This window comes from Lepisosteus platostomus, chromosome 7 (assembly GCF_059453375.1).
Source record: "Lepisosteus platostomus isolate fLepPlt1 chromosome 7, fLepPlt1.hap1, whole genome shotgun sequence".
Classification (NCBI taxonomy): Eukaryota; Metazoa; Chordata; class Actinopteri; order Semionotiformes; family Lepisosteidae; genus Lepisosteus; species Lepisosteus platostomus.
In genome coordinates, this window is record NC_142617.1 from 1,046,191 (window position 1) to 1,062,667 (window position 16,477).

General features: G+C 50.7%; 3 protein-coding genes across 15 annotated transcripts in view; 1 reads left to right on the forward strand and 2 right to left on the reverse strand.

Annotated features, from left to right (window-relative positions):
* The window catches only part of sh3bgr (SH3 domain binding glutamate-rich protein), a 9,296-nt gene extending 7,048 nt beyond the window's left edge, over positions 1–2,248 (reverse strand). For 3 of the 13 annotated variants that reach the window (XM_088638391.1, XM_088638393.1, XM_088638392.1), the window contains exons 1-4: positions 2,052–2,241; positions 863–1,048; positions 413–493; positions 193–264 (exon numbers count right to left, since the gene is read on the reverse strand). In XM_088638391.1, coding sequence (XP_088494517.1) covers positions 193–264; positions 413–493; positions 863–1,048; positions 2,052–2,096 — 384 coding nt within the window. In that variant the 5' untranslated portion in view covers positions 2,097–2,241. Of the gene's footprint in view, positions 1–192; positions 265–412; positions 494–862; positions 1,049–2,051 lie in introns of all 13 variants that reach the window. The other 10 variants (XM_088638389.1, XM_088638397.1, XM_088638385.1 and 7 more) reach the window with 9 other exon arrangements.
* A 2,176-nt stretch (positions 2,249–4,424) lies between these two features.
* LOC148657734 (lebercilin-like protein) lies at positions 4,425–10,384 on the forward strand. The gene is made up of 8 exons (XM_088638408.1): positions 4,425–4,566; positions 5,436–5,777; positions 6,573–7,105; positions 7,368–7,505; positions 8,297–8,366; positions 8,617–8,729; positions 9,077–9,194; positions 9,548–10,384. Exons 2-8 carry the CDS (start codon positions 5,453–5,455, stop codon positions 10,219–10,221), a joined length of 1,971 nt encoding a protein of 656 aa, XP_088494534.1. The 5' UTR covers positions 4,425–4,566; positions 5,436–5,452; the 3' UTR covers positions 10,222–10,384.
* Positions 10,385–11,676: 1,292 nt separating this feature from the next.
* On the reverse strand, positions 11,677–16,342 carry get1 (guided entry of tail-anchored proteins factor 1). Its single transcript, XM_088638416.1, has 5 exons — positions 16,041–16,342; positions 13,840–14,005; positions 13,139–13,206; positions 12,876–12,990; positions 11,677–12,615 (listed from the first exon to the last, which is right to left on the reverse strand). The coding sequence occupies exons 1-5, from the start codon at positions 16,128–16,130 to the stop codon at positions 12,542–12,544; spliced, it is 513 nt and encodes a 170-aa protein (XP_088494542.1). The 5' UTR covers positions 16,131–16,342; the 3' UTR covers positions 11,677–12,541.
* Between the last annotated feature and the right edge of the window lie 135 nt (positions 16,343–16,477).

Below are 16,477 nucleotides of genomic sequence, written 5' to 3' on the forward strand. Positions count from 1 at the left end.
CATGCGACGAGCGGGGTTAGTAAACGCCATCTTCTGCTTCCAAGTTACAGTCACGGCAGACCGAGCGCAGGACAGAGGTGGAGAGGACAGAGGAGGTGGTGTGGCAGGCTGTGTCATTAATCAGGACAGGGCTGTATGCAGAGGGGGGAAGGAGGTGATGGTGATGAGAACAGTGCAGAGAAGTGAAATTACTGGCGTTTCATGGTGTTCTTCTGGACTTCTCCCATTCTGAAGAATTAGAGCCTGTTCTGCCAGCTGAGCTTCCTGTACCAAACAAATCAGCACATTTTAACTTCACACTTCACGCGATAACAGAATTCATATTTGTTACAGCTCTTCTACGCACGCTATCCTGATATTTAGGTGGCCAACAGGTACACGCAAACAATAGAAAAAAAAAGCAGAGCCCAACCTTGGAGCCTGGGGGTGGCGCCAGGCCCAGGAATGCAAAGACTTGATTCTCCTCCTTTGCGTTGAAGAACGTCTCGTAGTCCTGCAAGAGAGGAGCAGGGGGTCTGGAGACTGCTCCCGTGTTGCTGCTGATGTCAGTTCTCCCTCTCGGGGCTCAACTGGGCAAACCCCATTCTTCAGATCAAACACTGAATCACCCCCACACAGACTGACACTGACACACACGAGAGACGCCAAGACCCACACACGAGGGTCAAAGAGCGACACAGACGCACGCAAAGAGACACGGACACGCACAGAGCGACAAAGAGCAACAAAGACACACACAGAGCAACACCGACACACACACACAGAGCGACATACACACACGAGAGACAAAGAGTGACAAAGTCACACACAGAGAGACACTGACACACACACAGAACCACACACCCAGCAGCGAGACTCTTACTCCGCAGTAGTTCTCGTCGTTGAAGATCTGTGGGGGCAGAGGAATTCCATTGGTGGGCTTCTTATCTCCAGGCACGTTCTCTCTCATCCACATGCGGTTCTCCTCGCTGCCCGCGATGTCCAGCTGGGCGTAGTCGATCTTATTGGCCTCCAGGAAGCCCACCACATCCTGCTGCTTCTTCTTGATCTGGAGGGGAAGGGTGGAGACACACACAAGCACCCACACGACCGGTCAGCCTCAGGACCAGCGTGCAGAAAGAGGAACAATTCCACCACATTACTGCAGAACACATCCTCGCCCAACTTGTTCTAATACCTGTCATTTAATGTTGCACGAGTTCCTTTAGATTTGACTGCCAGTTATTTGGGCAGCTTTAACACTGTTGTCCACTACAGTGTTACAGACCAGGCGACTCTGTCAGGTCTGTGATAGTTCAACGAGCCCGGTTTCAAACCAGTGGCCATTTATGTAACTGACCATACATCCCTGCCTAACATTATTTATTTCTTGGGTGACAATTTAGGAGGCTCTTTTAAATACCCTTGAGCAAAAAGAAAACACACGCACAAAAATTGTGCCGGCCCAGCTGTCTGCTATAAAGGACGGTGGTGGCTTTGGCCCGGTTCTCCGAGTTTCCGGAAGGGTCTGGCCGTGTTCTGACAGACTGCTGAGGCAGGTCAGGAATGTAGCGGCAGCTGCGGCCGGGATATATAAAGAAACAGCTACAGTGAGCCGCTTTCTATCTCTGCTGTCTCTGAGCCCCCGGACCGAGCAGTGAAGCGCTCTTTACCAATCACAAGAAAGAAAAAAAATCCAGTTCAGTGACGCGTTGCACACTGGCTGTTCAACTTCCAAGATGCCTCTCAACTCCAAACATCTCAGCCGTCTTTCAAACTTGTGCGCAACGGGACGCTAATCCCGAACTCGCGTCTGTTCTGGAGTCCATGTTCTAGAAAAGATGCACCTGAGTTGGGCCTGTGCAAAAGCATTCCTTAAACCCATGCAAATGACCAAACTCGGGATAAAAAGGGCGACGTATTAATTTCAAAGCGATCTACTAGTTTACGTGATTAAAAATGGCAAAGCGCTCACTTGGCAAGAACGATTCCCCCAAAAAAGTGTCGCTAACTCCAAGGTGCCGAGGCGCAAAAATGATAACAGAAACAACACGGGACAGTCGTGCGCTTACCGCAGTGGACCCAGACGAAGTGGCCAAAAAGACTTTGATCACCATGTTTGCGGGGCTGAAATGTTTCGCGAGTGGCTCACGGGGTCTTAAAGGCGCAGGCGGTGTCTCCCCCGGGCGCTTCCCCGCGGCCGGCTCGGTCCGGGAATGTCGCCTCTGGCGGCCGGATTGGTGGGCGAGGGTGGGGAGGGGGCGCGGCGGGCCGAGCGATTGGCGACCGCGGGTGTCTGTCGGACTGCGCCCCTCGGCGGCGGGGGGAGGCGAGGCGAAGGCGTGGAGCAGGTTCTGGGCAAATAAGGGCAGAGGACTGAGAGGGACGGGGGGAGCGGGGCAGTGAGGCAGTAGGGAGCACCGCGCACGGCCGGGAGAAATCAAGACAGATCTCCTGCGTCTCTGCAGGCGCAGACCGCCGCTTGCTGGAGCATCGCTGGGGCATTACTTGGACATTGCTGGGGGCATTATTTTGGGCATTGCCCGGGGCATCGCTGGGGCATAGTTGGGGGCATTTCTGGGGGCTGGCCGCCGTCTCTGTCCTCGACTCCGCCCGCGGCACCCCCAGTGACCTGACGCAATGATCTGCAACAGTGACGTCTACATTGTCGTGATGAACCCGGGGAGATCACACAGATCAAAAAAAAGTTTCCATTATCCCTGCGAGAGAATACGAGTTTTCACGCAGAAACAGCTGTTGTCTTCAGATGGGTTTTTTTCTCTTCAGTTGGATTAATATTTTAAGTCGCTAAACCCAAACAACTGACAGAATGACCCTCAGTGCTGTTTTGGGTCGCCTTCACACTTACACTCGCCATGACAACAACATTAGCTTTTATATCTCATTTTTAATATTATTGTAGCGTTTTTGAGTTCATGCAGGACAAAGGACAAATGGAAATGGAAACGGGCTCAGTCTCCGGATCTTGTCCTCGGCGGCGGTCCGCTTGGCGTGCGCCCCAGTGGGATGCGGATGGGCCGAGCGCCGCCGGTGTCGATGTCGTGTTGGACCAGGGCAGTGCGGGTGCAGTCCTCATCTCTCGCCTGGGCGAGTAGCGCCTGGAGCCGCTGGTCCCGATCGAGGCCCTCAGCAGTGCGCCACACTTCCACACACCGTTGGCCCCCGCCACCGCCGCCCTGTCTGGCCCCCCGAGTGACTCAGGGGCAGGATCGGGCACGCTCGCTCGCCCTCGGGCCTGGCAGGGCTCCGTCTGCTGGCACTTCCAGCCACCCCGAACAGGCCTCAGCCCGTGTAGCAAGGCCCAAGGCCTGCCCCAGCGAGGCGCCGCAGCTCCTCGGGCGAGAGGGCCTTGAGAAAGGCCTGGAGAGCCATCTCCCGCTGCGCCTCCCGGGGGAAAGCTGGGTATCCTCGGCAGGCGAGGAACGTGACATCCGCGGCGACCGGGCCCAGTCGCTCTCCTGGTCGGCGCCGCCGCAGGGCCAGCCTCTCCCCCATCAGGTCCGGCGCCTCCTCCACACTGAAGCGCAGCCGCGTATTCGCCTCGGTCTTCCTCCGGGACGTCCAGGAGCACCTGGCAGGCCGCTCCCTCCAGCGCCGCAGGTCTACCGGCGGGACCACTACTGGGTAGCCCTTGTAAGGGCTGTGGCCACCTGTTGCACCCACCGTGTTTGCGCGGCCCCGGGTTCAGTCTCTTTCAGGGTCAGCCGGCGCTTGACAGAGTTCGCTAGCGTCTGCCACGGGTTGTCAATCCTGCCCGCTTCTGACACCAGGGTAGTGCTTTCAGGTTCACCTGGGTATGCGCCCTCACCGTTGGGGACTCAGGAGGGACCCAGCCACTTGAGCCAAGGGGGAATCTCCCGTCAGCCCGGCGGCTGCGGCCCCTGCTATTCACAGGGAAGGGCGGTGACGTCACCGCGCTGGTAAACCGGCTCGCACAACCTGCAATGTCCGCCGTATGCGTCACCTTATCTTATTTAAAGTTATTATTTTTATTTTTGTTCACCCTTTACTGATGTTGTTTGCTTGTGATAAATTCTCAAAAAGTGGAGAGAAGCAACTTTTTTCGTGAATAAATACCGAGAACCGCTTTATTGTGAATATTACATTTTTTATGGATGTTCCCAGCTGCCCTTCCGTTGCCATGGTTTCGAGAATATGATATTTTTTAAAGGTGAGAACCGAACTGCAGCATGATCGCAAAGAGCCTTGGGACTTGTAGTTCTTCAGAAAGAACTGGTACAGTCTACGGTTAGGGTTTAACAGTTCAGAAGCTTACAAACACTTTTCTTCAGTGAAAACAGGTTGAGCGCTCCGTGCGCTCTGTCTCTTGTACATTACGCGTTTATTTTCCTTATGCGTATTAACACTTTCGTCGCTTTAAATCCTGGGATTCTTTCACCTTGTAACTACATTTCCCATAGGCCCTAAGAAGCAGGAGGGTCTTAATCTCCAAGGAAACCGATAAATAAAAAAATACCCACACAAGAAAAGTTCTTAAGCGAAAAGAAACTTTACACGACGGCAATGAAAACAAGGAGTCGCGGGTTTCGTTCAGACAAGAATACAGTATGTTTTAATTTACCATTTAATGTATTAATACTACCTACTTTTAAAAGAATATAATAAACGTTTATATCCAAATATCTTAAAGCTATTCTTGTAGAGAAGTTATGTGATAGTTATGTAACTTGGTGCTAAACGCAGTTTCATATGCCATAAGCACAGTAGTAAACGAGCTGTGTCAATACTGTACCTCCCTCAAATAATTGCTTGAACCAAGTACTCAAGTGCCCAGTACTGAATATCGTGCCCGTAAGAATGAAACAACTTCTGAGTGAGCAAATCAATGTGTAGGTATTATACATTTATTATATTAATAATCTAAGAAACTCCTCTTTAGGACTATATCACTTCAGTGGAACTACATTAAGGGCACATAATTGCACGTTTTCACTCGCTCGGAAGAGCGCGTTCCCACCTGTGAAAAGTACTGCCTCCACATTTTGAAATCTCTAATAGGTTCGTTTTTCAGAGCATTTTTCTAGTTGTTTTAGTATCACGTTTAAATGCATTTTACTTTGTGTGATGCCTTTCTTAGTAAAATTATCTCACGACACTGTACATTAAAACAATCAAAAGGAAGGAGACGGGCATACACGAACTGGATCAGAACACGAACACAAACTGGATCAGAACACGAAACACAAGCTCGAACAAGTAGACAGGCTGGGGAAAGTGGCGAGTGTCGTGCAAGATCCGCTGTGGCTTGTGGGACAAAGTTGTGAAAGAACAGCACTTCTGCATCTCCACACAGCCACCCCTCAGCGCACCCCGACTTTCACTGGAGTAGGATTTCAACACACATTGTGCTGGGGCTCAGTGGGGATCGCCCGAATCTCTCTGACTCACTGTCAGTGTTGGTCTTCTGTTTTCAGATGACGCAGTAGAGATCATGTCTCTCAGAAACCCTGGCGGAGAGATGGAGGGGAGCCCCGAAAACGAAGGAGCAAGAGGGGATGGGGCCATGGTGTCTTACCGCCCAGAATTCAGCTCCCCAGAGGAGTACAGTCCCATCAGGACCAGCACGAGTGTCTGTACTGGGAGCTCCAGCCCACAGAAAGGGCTCGGGGGAGCCAGCTGTGAGCCGGACTACTCTGATGACTGTGAGCCAGAGGACAGCCAAGAATCTGACAGGGCTAGCTCCACCCTGACCTCCCCTTCGCCGAGGAGACAGCAGGGCGTAGAAAGAGGCCCACGTAGGTCTCACAGTTTGAAAGGTATCGGCTAAAGTGTTAGTTATAAACACAGTCTAATAATTAAAACCTTACACACGTTTGCATTCACTTGCCAACAAAGGTCCACTGAATCAGATGGCATTAGTCCAAGAGACCTGCGTCTAACTGGATGAAGAAATAGTTTTGATTTGCACCAGGAAACCAGACATTAAAATCAGTGATTGCTTGAGGATAAGTGTAAACTACTATTGATGGCGATGAAAATGTTAGGATTTTCTCTTAGTTTCTGGATTTTACCCCAATCCTGAACCAACCTTTTACCACATTCCCTCTAACTAGCACAAACTGCTTCTGTTTCAGACTCTATTGTTTTAATTTTACCCGTCTGCTCCACAGGGCTCACAATCTGAGCAGCTGTCCACTGGAGTACAGTACATGACAAGTAAACACTGTAGAACATTTCAACACAAGTGCACCTTGTGCACTGTTGCTCCTGTTTTGTTCTTTAAAACATCATGCTGTACGCATAGTGATCCCCTCTGTGCATCACTGTGGTGCTGCTATTGCATTATTTTGCTATTTGTGCTGGTGTTGTTGTTAATTAGCTCTTACACTGTGTAAGCTCCTACCCTGCGTTTTTGATAAGTACTAAACTTTGCAACACTGGATATTCTGGTACATGTGCATAACGCATTACTCTTTTCTTAGTGCGCTCAACTGTTATAACTCGTGTTAAAACATGTAAGCCTGATAAACTGGGTGTAAAATGATTACGATGCTTCCTTTTAAACCACCGGGCGGTTTCAGTGCAGCAGAAAGGCCATGTTTTCTTCCCAGCCCAGAGCAAGCCGGCCCTCAGGAGGGCGCGGCGCTGGATTGCTGTGCCGAGCCACAAAGCTCGCAGCCTCTCCCACGTCCAGGCGTGCGGGCAACCCCCGAGAAGAGGCCCCAGCCAGCGCATCATGTCAGCACGGCTCCATCGCATCAAGGAGTTAAGCAGCCAAGTGTGGGACCTGCAGCAGCAGCTGAACGCCACCCTCCTGGAGAACCGCCTGCTGAAACGGCTGCAGGGCCGCCACACCGCCGCCCTGCGCAGGTTCCAGGACTCCCAGAACTGCCTGCCGCAGATGATCGCCAAGCACAGCGGCGAGGTGCGCGCCCTCAGGGAGCAGCTGCGCAGGTCCCAGGAGCACGGCCTGGCCGTCTCCCGCAAGCTGCGGGCCGCAGAGGCTGAGCTGCTGCGCATCAGGGACGCCCTGCAGCGGCTGGAGCAGCTGGCCCAGGACAGGAGCCTCGAGGAGCGGGACCAGCTGACACACAAGCTGGGCCGCCTGTCCCTGGACATCGAGCTCAAGACCAGGAGGATACAGGTACGCAACCTGGACCACCTGTGTCTGCAGCTCAGCCTGCCCATGCACACACACAGGAGGCACTGCTGTAAAGTCATACCTGCTTTCAGATGTTTTCAGCATTAGAAGTATTGTGCTGAAATGATTTTGTATCTGGAATATTGATGATGTTTTGACTCATACGGTAAATTTCCTTCTGTGTGATAGGAGTGTAATTCTAATAAACACTGCGTTAAAGAAAATAATCTTCGCGACTAAAGGTGAAAGGATCTTATCGTTCCAGGAGCTGGAGAAGAAACTGAAGCTGAACAGTGCTGCGTTCACACGTCACCTTGCGGCAGAAAGCAGGAAGACCCTCGAAGCCCGAGACCTCACCAAGTTCCTGCAGATGGAAATTAATCACCTCTCACAGAAGATCCAAGTGAGCTGCCGGCCTCACATCTCCGAACACTCACACCTACCAACCAGCTAGTTCTCAATCGCAAGCCAACAGCCCTGCAGTCACAAAATAATTCTCAACATTTATGCTTTAATGGCTGCAATAATACACGACGGAGATGATGCCTGACTTCAGAATGTCTTTGATGAAACAGGTGACGCTGTTTGGATGAGAAGTAAAAATAATAATAATTGCTTACACTTGTATAGCGCTTTTCTGGACACTCCACTCAAAGCGCTGTACAGGTAATGGGGCCTTCAGTCCACCACCACCAGTGTGCAGCCCCACCTGGATGATATGACGGCAGCCAGAGTGCGCCAGTACTCTCACCACACATCAGCTATTAGTGGGGAGGAGAGCAGACTAATGAAGCCAATTCATAGAAGTAGCCAGAAGTAGCTCCTTCAGAACACCAGAGGGAGTCTGGAGCATTTCTAAGCACATATGAAAACTGACGCAGCCAGTTAGGGGCTCAATGAGATATAAATAGTTGGACAAACTGCTGACAGAAAAGAAAATATGTTCTCAAATATTTGGTGGAAATCCAGACAGGAGTCAATAAGACATACCCTGACAGACTGGGAAATGAATGTCAAGAAAAAAGAAAAGGAAAGCATACAAAGTTGTAGTCAGTACTAACTGTACCCTTTACATATCAGCAGTACACATCCGAATTGTACAGATAACCTTGTCTTGAACAGAAAACAATTATATAGTGGTTGCTGTTTTTTTATTCATAGCTGTTTAACTGCTTATTTGTTCATGTATTTCAGGAAAAAGAGCGAGAATTAGAGATTCATAATATCTATGCACACAGAGTTCGTAAAGGCTGTCACAAAAAAGGTAGGGAAGGATCTTACTAAATCTCAAATGTTTGAAAAAATCTCACAGATTCTTTCCATTAGATTGAGCTCTGAAGGTCTGTAATCTGTCATACTGTGATGAGCTTTTCCTGAAAAAAGGTTAGCAATTTAAGAATTCTGTTCTAAAACGTGAATGTTTAAAGGAACTGGGGAAGGTCGAGGTCAGGAGGTCAGGTCACATGTGCACCTTGTCCTCTGCTGATGGAGCTCCTCGCTTTTCCACTTGTCAGTGACGAAAGAAAGCAGATGGGTTCAGACAGAGCAGCTCTGCCTGCCAGCTGCATCGCCCTGTTTCAGAGCCGAGCCAGAGGACGGGTCGGTAGAGCAACAGGAGCTGGACCGGGTAAGACTCAACAAGCACTTCCTGCATCAGGGATGCACTGGAGTTACGCCATTTATATTTGATCTCAGGAAAACTCCCTTTTCACATGATGATGTTCATCAACAGCATTATGCAGAAGAAGTGCTGTTATGTGCTGTGTTATGGAATCATTAAATGTCAACATGCTACTTAGTGTAGAGTCAGACTGTCACTCTGCAGTCACCGTCTGTTCATTTATCCACGAGTACAAAACATCCACACATGTAACTACCGGGCAGGAATGAATAAGTAGGGCTGTCTTTTCAGTGGTCAGTATCTTAACTTTTGCATAGCTGGAGCTCAGAGCTCAAGAACGGCTTTACTTGCAGGTCTGTTTGGCCATCAGTTACACAGAAACCCACGAGATATCTCTGACCGAAACACTGGAAGAGTCCAAAGGGGACAGGAGCCCAGACCGAGAGAAGACAGGTCACAGTTCAGCGCAAGGTGAGTAGAAACACACCCCATTTTGGCTTATTAATGCCCCCCTGGAACCCCTGGCCTAGCGCTGGCCCCTTCATAGTTCACGTCACACCAACGGAGGATGTATTTCAAGCACACCTTGACCCACTTGAAAACTCGCATTCTGTGCTTAGTTGTTCATTCCCAAGGCATTCAATAGTCTTGATAGCACACTTTAATAATAAATGTTACAAAAATATACAAATAACACTGTCAAATAAAGTTGCACATTATAAAATAGATGTGCGTCTTGACCATTTTCCCTAAGGGGTGTAGTTTTTTACTAATTAGCACATTTAATTTTAATTTACCCAATACACAATGCTGATGCACTGCAGAGGAAGAGGAAAGCAGCGACACTGAGGAAGAAGTAGGAGCGAATACGGAGATGGAGGACGGGGGAGGTCTCCTCAATGGGCTTCCAGAGCCCGCGGAGGCAGGAAAGGCCGAGGAGGCAGCCCAGGCAGAGCCGGCGGATCACGAGGACGGTGATCTCCTGCTAGACCTGGAGGACTTCCTCAGCTCAGCCTGCAACAGCAGCAGCCACCGCGGGTCTCCTGCCAGGGGCAGGCGCCTCTACCGGTTCAAGGAAACTGTGCAGAACCTGCACCATGGAAGGCCGGCTTACGGCACGCCCGCGCCCGCCGCAAGGAGGAGTCCTCGGACCCGGGGCCGCGGGCAGCCCGAGCTGGACGACCTGGGGCTTGGGGGCTACGAGCCGTCTTTTGCAAAGCCCCCTGCTGGACTCAGCCAGGGAGGAGGCAGACCGGAGGCGGAGGCGGAGGCAGCTTCGGCGAGGAGCAGGAAGAGCTGCCTGATGGACGAGCTGTTTGGGCAGCGCACAACAGCCGAGGGCAGGGGCACGAGGAGGAGCAGGGGCAAAGACACGGGCCTCCATGGGGGAGCGACTGCGACTGCGCTCTGCCGCACACAAGGCGAGACAAAGAGCCCAGGAAGAACAAGAGCTCCGACCTCTTCCTGTAGCCCCCCGCTCTCCTTTGACTGGAACTGAACATACGCGATAACTGCCCCCGAATGGATTCAGATATTTTGATCATTTAAGTCGTAGTTGAAACCGAAAACAGTGTTGTTTTTATTGCACTTTTTTTAAAGAACAGATTTGACATCATCTGTACTTATAACTTGTTCATTAAACAATGCTTTTTTGAGCACCACCCCAAATTCCAAATGTTGTTGACAGCGTTGAAAAACTGGCTCATAAGCAATTGGTTTAGTTTCTCTTGCAGCTGTTCAGTGTCCAGCCATTCTGGTTACATTAGAAAGCACATAGCCAACCGTATTGAAAAACAGACCCATAAAAAATATATCAATAATTGGTTTTGAATGGTGAAATCATATATACACTAAAACAATTAAAAGAGAAGAAAATGGGTATATGTGGAAATAACAAATCGCATGCTGTGTATGGGAGGAGTACAACTCTGTACTGGTACACTGTAGTTACACTGGGACAAACTGTCATTCAAGTGATCAGAATGCCAAACCCACATATTGCTTAAGGACAGTACAGGCAGCGATGTCTTTGAAGTGCAGTGCATTCTACATGATTGTAGAAATGAAGGACTTAGCTAGTGAAGTCTACATGCAACAGACTGAAGCAAATACAGTACATTTTTCAAGGGAGATACTGTTTATAATGGAATAAGTCAAGGTCAAAAGTAAAGGCAAGTACCAGATGTATTCTTTATATGACATTTGAGATTTTCCATGCAAAACTGACACACTGGATTCCCCTTTTATATCCTCCTAATCGGAACACATCTATGCTTTCAACCTGAGTGTGATTACAGCCCACAATCATAGTGCCTGTCAAGAAGGCACTCAACCTGCTCAGAATTTACCGATAAATAATAATCCTTACACCTCTATAGTGCTTTCTATAAATTTCTCCACTCAAAGTACTTTACAAGTTAATAGGGATCCCTTCCACCACCACCAGTACCCTCACACACCATCTCTCAGTGGGGAGGAGAGCAGGGTGATGATGCCAGTTCAGAGATGGGGATTATTGGGAGGCCATGACTAGTAAAGGCCAATGGGAAATTTGGCCAGGACGCTAGGGTAACACCCCTACTCTTTTCTGGGATTTTTAACGACCACAGAGAGTCTGAACCTTGGTTTTACAGTAAAACAAGGATGCACCAGTTACAATTCTCTCTCTAGACCCCTTGTCTTCAGCAGCACAGGGTTTAGGGTGGCGATCCCCAGCTATGGGATTCAGCCCCAAGCATAGATCTTTACCCACCCGATGAGCCATTAATGAATACTGCTGTTCTCAGGTGGCAGGTTTTGAGTGCGAATGTGCCGAGACGAACAACCACTGAAAGCTGCTATCTTGCAGCACCAGGGAGTTCTAGACAGCATCTTGTCCTTCACAGTGTGAAGTGTCCTTCTAGTGTTCATCTTTACAACCCCTGACCAGCAATCAATGTCACTGGAGCAGGTGTTTTTGTAGTTGGTTTATTGGTGCACAGGGAAAACACGTCACACGCTGAAAAAAAACACACTGGTACAGTCCTGAAAACTCAGTAAAGACACCGGGCTGAGACGGACAGCAGAAACAAACCACGAGAACCCTTCCTGAGTCTGTGTTGGCTTGGATGATACTGAACTCCAGACTGCACCGCTCTAGTGTTAAGATACACCAATCATTTTGTCAGCATCGCCAGCACAACCAGTGCAGGGGTGTGATTCCTGAATCAAGACAAAACTGGCAGGAAGACCTTTATCTTATAAACTAACCTTATATTAATTTGATCCTTTCCATCAAGTCTGTGTTAGTGTAAGCAATTACTGTAGAGTTTAATCTACTAGATACATTTCACATTCACATTCCAGTAGTTGATGTGTTCATTTCAAAGTGAATGCATTTTCAACAAAACTACAAATAACTACCATTTACTTTATATTACTAAAAACAGACACAATAACACAAAGCACATGTACACAAAATGGTCAGGTTAAGACTAAAAGTTTTGCTTCCTCAGGAAATTCTTTTTGTATCCTGGTAGCTTTGCAGAAACAATAAACCTTGAAAAAGTGTCTCAGATTCCAGAAAGCTACAGTTCCTTTCCACACTCCCCAGTCCTGGTCAGCGGTGTCAGTGGCCGTAGTTGAGGACAAGAAGGCCTCTCCAGTTCTCCAGAACAAGCTCGGGCTCTTCCCCCAACACTCAGCCAGCAGGCCCGGGAGGGTCTTGGAAAACACTGGAATTCGACAAACCCAAAAGAAAAACTGTACGTTCTGGAGTTGAGGTGTCTCCATGCAGAAGGATCCAGCAGTTTCCAGGGGGAGCGGACTGTGGTCTGTCCTCAGCCGAAAGCCTGAAGAACAATGGCAACCACTTTGTTGCATACCACGAGCCAGCATGTGATCCCCACGCCACCTGCGAGAGAGAGAGAGAGAGAGAGAGAGAGACGAGCTGCTGAAGCAGGGGCACCTGTCGCACAACCCCAGTAAAACACAATGAGAAGAGACGCAGGCCAGAGGCACCAGGCAGTCTGGTCATCAGCCAATATCGCACACCTACCATCTGGATAACACACTCTCCTGCCCTGCCCCCCGAGAACACACTCTCCTGCCCCGCCCCCCGAGAACACACTCTCCTGCCCCGCCCCTCAGCCCCGCCCCTGAGAACACACTCACCTGCCACGCCAGACGGAAAGGCCACCAGGCGCTCCAGGGGTGCGATCCACTTGCTGGGCAGGACCATCACCGGGTCAGCGTAGTACTTCCAGATCAGAGAGATCATCAGAGCGGCCTGGGGATACAACGGCCTTCACGCTCAATCGCAGGGCGGCGCTCAAGTCGCGCACGCTGCAGAGAGGCGAGACGCACCCCGGGGGAACGGCACAGCTTGCACAAGACAGACAGACACCACAGCGACGTGCCGCCCGCCCCCCACTCACCTGCAGGATGTAGAAAACGATGTTCACCACCCACTTGATTTTGGCCAGCTGAGCGGTCCGCGACTTGACTGCAAGAGAAGCAAGTGGGTGAGGGGCTGGCGAGACATGGCTCCCGCGCAGCGGCTGCAGCTGAAGCCACGCCGCTATTCTTTCCGATGCGCTAAGCCCGCCTGGAAAGGCTACTAAATAAATACTGCCTGGCTGCTCAGCCTCCTGATACAGGTCCTGAGCACACAGGTGGACTCAGCACTGGGGGGGGACAGCCGAGCGAGCAGGGTGGCAGGGCCAGGCGCTGAGCAGTGACGGACAGCTGGGGGGCGGAGCCCGGGCGTCAGGGTCACGATCCCATTGGCTTCCCAACCCCATTGGATCCCTGCGTGAATCCGCCTCGTGAAACTGTGGATGAATCACCTTTCATATGAGCGAGTTACAGCGTAGTCAATGAAGAGGTACGAGCAGAGCAATGCTACTCAACGGCTCCAGCTACTGGAGACAGGAGCTGCAACAGAAACTGCTCCTGGAACTGCCGGTGTGCCCCAGGCAGCGAAGGGAGGCTGGCAGAACAGCCTAGAGCTCCAGTCTGCCCGCCAGCCCTGTTCCAGCTGCGAGGGCTCGTCTCACAGACCCCCAGTGAGCACTGGTCCCCGGCTAGCGGCAGCGCCCGCAATCTGCCCCCGGAGCGCGTGGGACGCGGGCCTCACCGTGGGTCTTCAGCTTGTCCGTCATCTTGTTGATCCTGCGCTCGAGCCGGGCATAGCGGGCGAACTCGTCCATCATGCTGATGGCGGAGAGCTCCTGCCTCATGTCCTGGATCTCCATGCGCATCTGCGTCTCCTGCTCAGCGTCCTTCTGCAGGATCCTGGACAGCTGCGCGGGGGGGGGGAGGGGAACAGAAAGGACACTGCCTGGTCACAGACGCACACCAGCAATCCCACTGTGCCCACCGCTTGTGCCAAGAGAAAAGCCTGAAACTCAAAATACATGACACACGCTCACACGGATCCCCTGTATCCATACAGCACAGGCCTCTCCAAAGGATCCCTAACACCCTTCCAACAGGAACTGGGAAAGGAATGACTATACTTCATATTGTTTACAGTGCATATGTCATACACGTCTACATACAGTATAATAAATAGAGGTTTCATACATCACACTTGTCCCCTCCTGTACCTTCAGCCCCACTAAACAGCAGATCATAGGAGAAATAAGAAGTTGTTTCTCACTATGCTGAGTGTTACTTCTGAAGTTCTGAGCCACATAGCACCACCTACTGGTAGACAGTACATGCACAGCAGCCTGCTTTCCCTCAGTGGTCTCCCACCCCAGTGCTCTGCCTGGTGTCTGGGGTCTGGCAGACCAAGCGACACGGAGATCATGCTGATTTACTACTACTTACTCTTTCTTCTCAACCAGCATCTGAGGCACAAAACAAAGATCCCCCCCCGTCGATACTACCTGTTTGTAAGCAGCAGTGTGTGTGTGTGTGGGGGGGGGGGGGTTACATTTTAAAAATGCTTTTTTACAGGAGAAAAAAAAACAGCTGCACTTAACGTGATCATGGAAGAGAATCGTATTAGGATACCATAACTGGGCTTAACCTGATAAGTGAGGACAATACCGGATCAATACTCTGTATTCTCTTCAGTGACAACTAATCTCCTTAAATGGATTTCCCTTGGGTTCACTGGCTCTGCTGCTACTACCTAGAATAGCTACACAACATTCAGAAGGGCAAAGGGGCATCTCTGTGCACAGCTCCCTGCCTGAAACCACCGTCCCAAAATCGGCACCATTTCGTCAGAGCGCCCTTCTACCCAGAGACGTTACCCCAGAACACACACACCCTGAACTACAAACTTCTACCAGGTCTGCAATGCACCTTTGAGTCTGGAGGCTTAGCTGTTCTCAACAGAGCAGGAGAAATGAATTCTTCTTCCCTAATTAAACACCTACAGAGACCTGCTTGTCATATCCTGCAGTTGCATTACCGAACATCAAACATCTGTCTACCTTAGCCACCACCTGCCTAGTGTCTGCCCTGTCATGTACATATACACCTAAAATAGTTTTGAATTTCATCAGTTGCTTTTAAAGTGTTTGTTAGTTGTCCTGATTTCATATCACTTGCAACCTTGACTAGTTCACTAACTAAACCAGCATCTCGATCATTGACTTTGAAGAGCTGTGCACCTTCTAATTACATCAGCCCAGTCAGAGTATACACCCCTTATCATCTCTTTAATACCTAACTGTCAATCTAAACACTGCTCTTGACAAACTAAATGACAAACACCTACACCTCAACAGGACAAAAGCCTTGTGAGAGTCTCAGAGGGTTAACAGGACACGCCATTTCACCGCACGTCTGACAAAACAGAGGCGGCACATTGCAATTTAGAGCAGCACCTTTTCAATGTGTTCTGCTACTTAACATCACACCCACACCCTCGAGATGCAGGGGACAAGGCCCGTGTGTCTTGGCTTCATCGCATGTTGCCAGCCGGGAGTGAAATGCAAGCTCATGTGCACCGGACTGGAGGAGCCTGCCCGGACAAACATGACGTCACATTCACGCCCGGCTTCAGAGGCGACACGCGGAGCGCACGGGATGGAATATACAGTCTATGCAAAGGAACGAGTAATAGGTTTATTCCATGCTGGAAAAAAAAAGAAGAAAACACAACGTTTCAGCCTACGCATACTGTCGCAGCTACCCACCTGAACTATATATATGAGTTTTCTTATATAAAGGGACCGTCTATAAACACGCTTTTGCCCGATATTTAATTCCCAGTTTACGCTCGGTATACCCGAGACGGGTGGGCGACGCGTACTCGATGAGCGAACCCTGCCCAGTGCGGAACCCGACCCGCTGAGCCCGAGCGGGAGCCCCACTTACGAGGGAGGAGACGGTGGGCAGGAGCGCCTTGACGAGGTTGCACAGCAGCACGGACCCGAGCACGAGAATCCAGGCGCAGCCGTCCGCCATCTTGACCCCGCGCGGCGCTCGCTCGCGAGCCCGAACACGCGCGGGCCTGTTCCGTTTCACTCCCGCAGCAACAACAGCAACAACAACAGCAGCAGCAGCAGCCGCAGCAGCACCGTGCGTGCACTGGCCGGGCCTCAGCTAGACGGGCGCCGCCGCAGGGGGGCGGAACACCGTGCGGCGAGCTAGTCGCGCTTGCAGTGGGGAAGGAGGACTCGCTATCCGGGGGGGGTGGGCACAGTCAGCCAGTCCGCCCTGCCGGCCGGCCAGCGACTCCCCCGCCCGGCTGACTGGCACACTGACCTACCCACACAGGTGTCTTGCTTTGATTTAAAATCGTGTCGACGGCT